Here is a 10,941-nt window from a genome sequence, read left to right as displayed (position 1 = left end):
GTTTTGAACTGTGCATCTGATAGATTGGCTATTTCTTGGTCGCTCAAAAGGATGAGTCCTGGGGGACTGATCTGCTCTGTTGAAAACATATTTTTCCCGTCTCTCCCCCTTTTTTTTTTTTTTTCTGGTCTGGTTGCTCTAGTTATGGTGGGGGGCGGAGCCTTAGGTGTTCGCCAGGGCACCCCAGTTGCTAGATTGTGACGTTATATGTGGGGGCGGGGCGGGAGCGGGAAGGGGGAAAACAATGGCGGTAGTTCCGTTCTCCTGGACTCAGACCCTTCTCTGGGCTCCCAGGCTGCGAGTTCTGCCCTGGTCCACAATTGCTACCCCTAGGGTTTGCCAGCCGCAGCTTGTGTACTCAGGGATCACCGCTGCGTTCTTGCACCCCGGATGGCTGTCGCACCAATTTCGTGCCAAACTTTTCCCGACCTCCGCGCGCCGCCAACCGGACCGGAGCCAGCCCCGTGCCTGCCCGGCTCGTCTTCTCCTACCAGTCCAGATGAACGCATCTACTTCAACTTCTTGGCTGCCCGACTTCCATTCAGATAAATCCTCTGCCGGATCTGGGCGTTATTCTGACTGTAAATTATTGTTCTAATCTTGGTTGTGCGAGGAGGTACGGTGCGTCCACCTATTCCTCCATCTTGCCAGAAGTCCAAATAAGATATATTTTTGAAGAAGTACCAAAATGGGATTGCTAAATATGGTTGCTCTTATATTTTAAAACTGTCAAATATTTTTGCCTTCCAAAAAAATAATTGCACCAATTTGAGTAACTATTTCCTTATACTATTACCAACATTGTATAATATCAATTGTTTTTTTTAAAGATTTTATTTATTTATTTTTAAAGAGAGGGAAGGGACGGAGAAAGAGAGGGGGAGAAACATCAATGTGTGGTTGCCTCCCACATGCCCCTTACTAGAGACCTGGCCCCCAAACCAGGCATGTGCCCTGACTGGGAATCGAATCAGGGACCCTTTGGCTCACAGGCCCATGCTTAATCCACTGAGCTACACCAGCGGAGGCTGTATAATATCAGTTCTGCGTGTTATTAAACTTGCAGTTTGATGGTCACAAAAATTTTTGTCTTTACATTTTATATTTCCTAAATTACTAGTGAAATTGTCCACATTTTAATATACAGGGCCCAGCAGAAGTAACACCACTGAGTGTGGTGGGTAGGGTATGTGAATATCTTGCACACGATGGACAGCAATTTTAACATTTCACCTAAAATGTCATATGATGTGCTTGAGTGTGATATTGTTATGTTACAGAATTACATGCTTATGATTATGTGATAAAAGATTTTTATGTAATAAAAAAGGAGCATTATTTGTGCTGGATCTTATTTATTGGCTATCATTCTGTGAGTGTTCTTTGTAATATTTGCCTTGTATATATTGCAAATATTTTTCTCGGTCATTTGTATTTAATTTTGTTTATTGTGGTTCTGTAGAACTGAAGTTTTTCCTCTTTATATAATCATATCTGCCACTTTTTTCTTTATACCTTCTCATTTTTTATATTTTGCTTAAGAAGGAATTTTCTGCTCTAAATTATAAAGATAACCTTCCACAATGAAAAATAACCTTTCAGCTAATACTTTTTATGTATTACTTATTTACCTCTATACCTATCTAAAATCTAGCTGGAATTAATTTTTGCAGTAGAGGGAGGTGAGGGGGCACCTCACCTATTCTGGCTGTGACCAGTGGGTAAACAATTTTCCTGATAAAATTTCTTCAAAATCTAGAAGATAATTCTGACAGGCAAGTCCCGCTCCACCTGGACCGTATGAACTCAAAGTGATTCTTACTGCTCAATCAGTATATGCTGAATAGACCAAAAAGCATTGGTATTATCAGTGCTGTCATACCAGACATAATTACAGGGGAGTCTACAAGTATTATCAGGAACGCTATAAGAAACTCTCTAATTGGTGGCATATTTAGTAAATAATTTTGTGTTAATATGCTTTTTTTTCTATCTTGTTCTCTCAATGTGTGTGATACCTGGGGCAAAAATATACATATTTTATGAGCAGGTTGAAATAGTAAAATATGAGGGGAAAGATGCTGAATGGTGTGAAAGATATTTCTGTTGGCTGGCTAGTCCAACAGTCATTGCCAATCCCCTCACCCTGGCCTGCCTCCAAGATTGGGAAAGTTCACAGACTTGATTTCCCAGCCTGTTACTCAGCCAGGGGGGCCATGTGACACAGCTCTGGCCAAAGGATATAAAGGCAAATCTTCTGGAAAAGCTGTCATTTTCCCTAAAGGGCAGATGTATCTCCTGCTAAGGGATGGAGATGAAACAGAAAAGAGCCTGAGTCTTTGATGACACAGGTAAACCCCCACACCAGCCCTGGCCTTGGAGTCTTCTTGTGATGTAAGATAATTATATAGATATATCATTATTATTAATTCACCATTAGATAGGTCTCTTGTAGCTGAAAGTATTTTTAATTGGGGCACATGGTGTGAGTCCAATATTCTGGAAACAGTGAATAAAACAATTTTAGTATTTCTTAATAATACAATTCATGAATTTATCATAAATTGCTTTCCAGGGATAACATTTTTGTAGACAAAAACTCACAAGGAAACAATTAAAGTGGCAGAATTTATTTTAATATAATGATATATATGTATGCATATATATACTATTTTAAAAATAATCATGTAAACTATAATCATTATAAAACATAAATCAGCCTTAATTTAATATTATCAGAATAAAAGAGCATGTATAGAAGTCAGTCTAACATTGTTGCATTTGACTTTTCAAGTTAAAATACATAAAATATTAGCATGTTGTATTTTATCTTATTTCAGTTTACATGTTGTCATCATTAGGTATAATACTCTTAGGAATGTGCCAACTTACAACTTACATTCAAATAACCAAAATCTCTTAACAGTTATTAAAGTACCATTAAATCATATAAAATGAGTAATCTAAAAAAAAAGCCTAAATTAAAACCCTGAGGAATTAAAATATTACAATAGTTTTGGTTAAGTGCAATTCCATGTTTGTACTACTTTATTTAAGGTCATACTTGGTAAGGCATAGTAAAAATAAAATCTACATAAATTACAATCTAAATCTATATTTTATTTCTTGCTACAAAGTTGTTTTGTTTCCTAAAAAAGTAGTTTTTGCATGTCACTTGAGACCTCTTCACCACCTGCTGGCTTATTTGCTTTATATACAGTAGTTAAGATTGTGCACACTAAGCTGAGCTGCTTTATATGGTGGTTCAGACAAAATGCACCTGAAGAACTACATGGTAGAGAGTTCATGTCCATGCTCAACCATGGCCTGCACAAACTGCTTGAAGACTCGATCCATATAAGTGGACTGCCTTGGCCAGATACCCTCCAGAAAACCAATATGGCCTCCATGAGAAGTAAGGACTAAAGCAACATTAGGATTTTGCTTAGCAGTTTCTATTGGAATAGCTTGGAGGCAGGGGCAGGGGGAGAGTCAGGAAGGGTAAGAGGAAAGGAGAGAGAAAAATATATAATTATTACCAATTTTTGGATAATAAGGAAACAAGAGAGAGTACATATGTCATTATCATTTCCAATCATTATAAGCAAAATACCATTAGACAAGCAAATATTTGTAATGATTATGGCTAATAGAATAAGTTTGACTAATTTATATCAACCATCTATATTCTTAAAATAGTTCATGTTTACAATTGTGTACTGGACAAAAATCCTGAAAGAATCAATGTAAGTGTTTAATCATAACACAAAAGAACAGGCCTAGTCTTGTGACAAATTAAAATGAGATATTTCAAGGAATGTTACGCTATAAGATTCCCAATTAGACGTTATACCAAGGAAGACAAACAACTAATCTTAATACATTTGTGAGAGTTATACATTTATTATGTATGGCTTTGGTTAACTTTATGTGAAGTTAGACTCCTGGGGCCAGATAGTGGCTGTATCAAGGATTCAAAATTACACATCTGATTTATATAGTAAAAACATATATAGATAGCAAAAAAAGAATGGAATAAAATACTAGTCTAACTAGTCACAGTGATTATCTTTGGGTGGTGAAAAACACTGGTGATGCTCTAGCTGAGTGGCTTGGTTGGTTGGAGCATCATCCTGTAAACTGAAAGGCTGCAGGTTCAATTCATGGTCAGGACACATGCTTAGGTTACAGGTTGGGTCCCCAGTTGGGTCAACCAATTGGTGTTTCTCACATCAATATTTCTTTCCCTCCCTTTTACTTTCTCCCTCCATTTTACTCTCTGTAAAAATCAGTAAGCATGGCCTCGGGTAAGGATACAATCAATCAATCAATCAATCAATCAAAGTATCACCATACCCAAAGTCATATAGATTTAAAAAATAACACTGGTGATTATTTTTTCTTTATATTCCTTCTCTGAATTTCTATTTATAACCAGGAAAAAGGAAAACTTTATTTTGAACTTATAGCGGCTATATTTAAATAATTCACCCATAATGAGAGTCTTTTTATATGCTCTATAAAATCTACCCTGAGTAAAAAGTTTACTCTAAAGGATATGAATTAGAGTTCAAACAGTGAAAATGTTTTGATTTGAGGTCTATAATGGATCCCAACCTGGCATGAAGTGTTTTGATTTCAGATAGGCTAAATCTCATCTCCTTAATTAAGATAACATGGCTGATGTAATAATTAGACTTTCATATCTTGGGCAGAGTCTTAGAGGTAAATGAGCTAACTATAGGTCAGATCTCCCCACACCACGCCCTTCTAACGAAGGGAAAGAAGCTAACACAGTGTAACGAGAACTGAGCTACTTCTAAGACAGAGCTGCTGCTGTGCCTAAATTGTCTGTTTAGATGGTGTTCCAAATTTGACCCTTCACAATACTCCCTACATCAAGGCCCAACAAGTCAAGTTCTTATCTAAAAGGGGTCCTGAACTCACGTCCTTAGCCAGCCACACCTAAAAATGAACAGCTACATTGGGCTCAGTTGTGGGAGGGGCAGGGGGTATTACTGACACTGTTTTTGCTTTTCTTTTTCACCTCACACATTAAGGCTTAGATTTAGAGTGCTACATTTACTTGGAAAGGAATTATTAAGAGCCCCAACTGTACACTCTGAATACACTCTGCAATTTCTAAAATTGAAAGTTAGTCATGTCAGGAGAACAAAAGGCTGTCCACATTGAGTCATGCGAAAGATGCTGGCTGCCTTCCCTCTCAGAATGCAGACAATGGTCCACTATTTCAGTGTTGCAAGACTATTTCAAGGGCTTGGGAAAGAATTGGAAATAGTGAGTTTAAACTTCAACCAAGTAGGTCAGGTTAAACGCTGGGAAATTTTTGTTGGTATGAGAAGGGTCAGTGAAATATAAAAATAGACGGAGAAATACTAGACTTCCTTAAGTCAACAGATAGGCTACACAATCACCATGTAATTCAGCTGATATTAAAGTTTACAGTTTCATTTTCTTATGTGTGGTCAAAGGCCAAAAGTTCCAGTCATCTAATGTTATCTATGATTAATCATAAATCATACAACAAAATAATATCCTCTACAGAGATGATAGGTGATTTTTTCTTACATACTCTGGGAGATTTTCTGAAAACTAGATAATACATATATGTTATATTTGCAGTCAGAATAATTTTTTTAATGAAGTTGTTGGCGAAAATGTTTTAAAGTATTTAGGGGGAAATAGGGAGAAAAAGTTTTATATAAATCTTTGTGATGTTTCATTGAAAAAAGCTAGAGGTCAAGATTACTGATTCTTAAGATAGTATGATTACTTCTGATCATCTTATATTGCTTCAATGTATGAACACATGAATATATTTATGAACACATATGTATCTTTGTTACCAAATTCCGTATTTCTTGAATTAAGAGCAAGGAAGTTAATTTAGGCATAATTTTCTTTTATACAGTATCCAGAGGGAAAACAAAGACTGTTTCCTTTGAATATGACTTTAGAGTCTGAATGTGCTACACTCATTACAAAGACACCATGTTATACATTCTCAAGTTGTCTTCCAGGTTAAAAGGGGAGAAATATTCTAAAGGTTTCTTTCTGTATAGGAAGAAACTTCAGGAAGAAGAGGAAAGTGATGACAATGTACTTTTGAGGCAAAGATACTGTAATATATATTATCCAAAGAATAGTGTATTTGATGAGAAAGAAAGGTTATAAACATGAAAACAAGCAAGATATTGAGAGTCATAATTTGTTCACATAGTGGACTAGATATGGGTCTATGACAAAATTTAAAGTAACCTGGTAAATTTAGATACTAAATTATGAGTATCTATTTTTTTTTGTTTAATGCAGTGGGAAACATTATAAGACTGACATTTTATTCCTTATTACTTTATTTTATTTAAAAACAATATGTTAAAAACCGTTAACTCATCTCAAAATGTATATAAAGATGTTAATCTTACCATGACTGGGTGAAAAAACATCATCCACAGAATTCAGACACAACACTGGAATCCCTACCGATTTCAGTCTATGATTTGGACTGGCATCAGTATAACAATCATCAATTGTTCGGTATCCAAACATGACCGAAGTGAATCGCTTATCAAACTCTCTGATGGATTTAGCCTGAAAAACAAAAACAAGGTATAACTATTCTTGGGATCTAAAGAGAAAATAAAAGAATTACATAGAGTTCTTTTCCCACCTTCATGACGTGATCCATGTCGATCTGTTTTACAAACATATGCCGGTGCCTGGTACAAAAGAATTTCAGAAGTGAGAAAGTAAGGTCATTCTCATCTCAAACATACCTAAAATACATAGTAATAAGCTTAGCACAGGGCACCAAGTTGATATTCAATAATTATTTATTTTAACCAGACATAGCAGGAGTACACTGATATTTGTCCCAAAGACATTTTTTAAAGTACAATACTTTTTTCTTAAGTGAGAAAGAATGAACCAGTTCTATAATAATAAATGTAAGTATTGTTTCATAACAAATTAGACCTACACTCTGCTGCTATATTACCCCAGTTTGGCCAAAAAGGCCTTATGGAAGCCAGAGCTTTCAGTTGGATTAATTATCTGAAGATATTATTTTTAAAATTGCTATAATGAAAATTAGAATTTATATTTTTATGTACTTATTTTATAAACATCAGTCATTTTTATTGTGTAACCCATATCTTAACTTAAATCATTCCGTTCACTTTCCTTGCTACCATCTCCCATTCTGGTGATCAACAGTAATTAATAATTCTTTAGTATTATAGCAATATTTTATAATCAGCATCTGTAGTTTAAAAAAAAAGGTTAAATTTAATACAATGCTTAATGTCAACTTTTGAGTAACTATGGTTTTTAATAAGTCATGCACAAATTAACTGATTTTATTTAGAGTTTATATTTAAATTTATCATTAACTTAAATATGTGTGGTGAGAGTCATCAAAAAATAAATGGAAACATATTCCATTTACAGAAACAGTATGTTTTTTTGCTACCATACTGTTTAACTGTTATAAAATGCACAGACAGTTCCAGAAAAACTAATGCAAAGATGTTCTTTTGATAATGTTAAGAACTTGGGGGACTGAGAATATCCAAGTGAACTGAATTCTTCTAAGCCTCTAAAACATACTGAAGTAACATGGCTCCTTAAATATTGTCAGCACATACTGTTACTCAACACACTCGATACCAATGTTTTTAGTCTTTTAGAATAGTTTAGAGCAGTGGCAGAACAATGGTCTTCACAGTGGGAGCCCCTACCATAGGGGCTATACAGGGACAGGGAATCCACTGGGGCACAGAAAGAAAACATTAGAACTTTCATCTATATTTCCAGTTTATACTCCAAATCCTTTTACTTTTGTATACATTTCTAATATAAAGAATATTTGGAGTAGAGGAGTAGTAATGGAGTAGTAGTGGAGTAGTAGTGGAGTAGTAATGCATGTAATATAACATAAATATACATATATTAACAGTGCTATGCTTTAAAACATTTTATAGTTGGGGCTTGTAATCCCCAAATTTTGGAGATAGTAGGTTTTAGAGATGACTCACTTATTAACTGAAGACTGGAGGCAAGTTGTCAAATAATAATTAAAAAGCAGCCAGTTCAGTGGTTTCTCCAATGACTCCGAGCAAGCAAAAATATTCCAACCAACTGAAAATGTTGCAGCTGCTTTCAAAGGAGTTTTTTGCCCCATTTTTCCCAGGTAATTTAGAAGCAGCATTCTAAAATGAGGAGAAACAGGAAACTCAGTGATGAATTTGTTATTTCTCTCAAGACATCCCATTTTCTAACTATAGACTTTACAAACTATGGAGAAGAAAAACATAAACCAGTGTTTAAAGTACTTTATCTCGGGAAAGCATCCAAGTATCTTCATTCTCTTCTGACATTCAGTCATATACTTGTTTCTCTGGCAATGACTGTATTGTGAGTGGGACAAAGCATACAGTGATTGCTTATATATACATCCTTCTATAAAGTAAAATATGAAAACTCCACTGTACGAGTGTTTTGTTTTCCAAAAAAAAAAACACACACAAAATTTTGCAAATCCCTGCATGTCAGCCTTAGTTGAATATTTAATTTAGTACGTGAGGAGTGTTTCAGGCAAAGTTTTTCTAAAAAGACTACAGAGTAAATGTTTTGGGCTGGGGTGGTAGGGCATATAATCTCTGCTGCAACCACTTAAGTCTGCAATTGCAAAAACAGCCATCCACAGCCAATACATAAATAAATGGCCATGGCCATGGCCCAATAAAACAATTTATACCTACATTGAAATTCCAATTTCATATAACTTTCATGTCATGGAATATTATTATTCTTTTATTTTTTCAATTATTTAAAAATATAATAACCACTATTAGATCTTGGACTGCACAAAAACAGACAGATGGTCAGATTTGGCCTGCATGCTGTGGCTTTTCAACCTTTGGCACAGATGAAAACGCACAGAAGGGGAGGCATTCAAATGTGGCTGCATGTTGGAATCACCTGGGAAGTTTTAAAACTATTATAGATGTCTGGGTCTCACTGTCAAAGATTTTGAAGAATCGTTCTGGGTGGCCAGTCTGATTGCCTCTGCATACTTGTACCAGATAGAAAGTCTCTAAAGGCCTCCCTAGTCCAGTTCGATTTTCTGAGTCAAGGCAGAGCAATTGGCCCATAAAGTAACTAGTTTTCTCCTTCCTATTATTTATCCTTACTTCCTATCACATAGTTTCCTCTTTGTTCTATCAATTTTCCAGATTCTACCCTGTTCTAACTTATTTTGGTTAAAGAGATAAGTATGGAGTTTAACATAATACCAATGTTAGAAATCTAAGTTTAATATTGCTATCTAAGAGAAATGATGATGTCCTGAATTCTGCTTCTCATTCTAGTATTTTTCATTCTTTATTTCTCCAATTGCCTAGGTTCTGAAATGCAAGAAATGGGTAAAAATTCTCATTCATTTTTTCCAACCCAAATGGCTTACTGAGTGGATGTGATGAGGTTTTAGATTTAAAAAATGGAGATTTCACTATAGTTTTAGGAAACTATAATGACTCTTTGTATACAGTATGTGCTTCACTAAGCCATTTAAAGGGTTAATGCTTATGCTTCTACAAAGGGTTCATTCTCTGATCCTAGTTTTGGTGGCCCTATTCTTTGGCTGAAGGTCAGAGATTTCTGGGAGGCTGAATAATGGGCAAATTGGAAAGGGCAGAAGGAAAGCCATCACAACTAGTACCAGGAGTAGCTATGGCCAAGTAGGTGGCTAGAGAACTTCTTGGTTATTACTCAGAAGCAAAATAATGTCAAGATGTTACCCCCAAAAGCATCATTTTATTAAACAGAAGAAGGACTCCATTTTTTCATCCCCCCAAAAAGTTACAAAGAGGGAGAGAGTGAGATAGATATAGAATCCATTGATTAAGAGACTTAACAGGCATATCAGTCCCAATGTATGGATTTTATCTGGCTCCCGACACAAACTCAACAAATCAGGCAACCAACCAACTGACAACTGGGGAAATGTGACACTGACTAAATATTTGATAATATTTAGGAATTACTGTTAGTTTTGCTCAGGTATGATAATTATATTGAATGTTTGTTTTTTGAAAGTTTTAGAGTTACTTACTGCGAATTTACCAATTCACTGAGAGACTAGAATCAATCTGGTTCTACAGCAGCCTTAGCTCCTTGGTTAGACTCAGTTCTGGTTCAAAGCTCCTACTTGACTCCCGGTATCACAGGCTTGAGGGTTACCCAAGTCTGGGGGTTGGGGAGGGTGGGCACTGGACATAAGGATTTTGGATAGATGCTTTTGTCTGTTGCACTCCAAAAGAAAAACTGTGTCATGCTGTATAAAACACATCCCCAAGTGGTAAACTGACTTGGGAACGTGTCTCAGTGCTAGGCAACTAGAAAGGGTGCTTCCTTCGAACAATTTACAAGACATTAATATTCAACCAGCTGCAAAGGCTAATGGTCAAGTTCTGCCTTTGGGCACCGAGGATTCAATGTGACATGAATAGGCATTTCCCAGGAGCTTCTGAATAGAGAATCTGGGCCTTTATGTAAGGTCTGGCCTTTAAAAAGTCAAGAATTTATAAGATTAAAGGAAAAAAGTTCAGCTGGCACCCTCTCCTTTTAGGTTCACATTATGGGACAAAGGAAACAAAAGCAAAATTCTGTCCATTAAGCACCATTCAGAGATTCCGCCTAGGCTTTCTGCATTGATTCAGATTTCTCCCTTTAGTAGGTCAAGTCAGACCTTCCATGCTAATGTAAGAAACGTATTCTTTTCTTCTTAGTTTATGTTTATCAGAATCTAAGAAGGTGGTTAAAGCCTATTTTTTAGAGTCCATCATTTGTAAAAGCTATTCATTTTCAACTAAATATGCTCTTAAGATTATCTGAAAATTGACAGTTAATTCAATTATC

At 35.7% G+C, this 10,941-nt stretch overlaps 1 protein-coding gene across 1 annotated transcript in view; it reads right to left on the bottom strand.

Annotated features, from left to right (window-relative positions):
- Positions 1 to 2,614: 2,614 nt before the first annotated feature.
- Positions 2,615 to 10,941, bottom strand: part of ABHD3 (abhydrolase domain containing 3, phospholipase) — a 39,431-nt gene continuing 31,104 nt past the window's right edge. Inside the window, exons 6-9 of the mRNA XM_036009223.1 lie at positions 8,058 to 8,231; positions 6,692 to 6,740; positions 6,447 to 6,612; positions 2,615 to 3,467 (exon numbers count right to left, since the gene is read on the bottom strand). Of these exons, the coding sequence (XP_035865116.1) occupies positions 3,289 to 3,467; positions 6,447 to 6,612; positions 6,692 to 6,740; positions 8,058 to 8,231 (568 nt within the window). The 3' untranslated portion in view covers positions 2,615 to 3,288. The remainder of the gene's footprint in view (positions 3,468 to 6,446; positions 6,613 to 6,691; positions 6,741 to 8,057; positions 8,232 to 10,941) is intronic.

This window comes from Phyllostomus discolor, chromosome 9 (genome assembly GCF_004126475.2).
Source record: "Phyllostomus discolor isolate MPI-MPIP mPhyDis1 chromosome 9, mPhyDis1.pri.v3, whole genome shotgun sequence".
Lineage (NCBI taxonomy): Eukaryota > Metazoa > Chordata > Mammalia > Chiroptera > Phyllostomidae > Phyllostomus > Phyllostomus discolor.
Note: the sequence above shows the minus strand (reverse complement) of the source record. Positions and strands in the feature narration are given on the sequence as shown.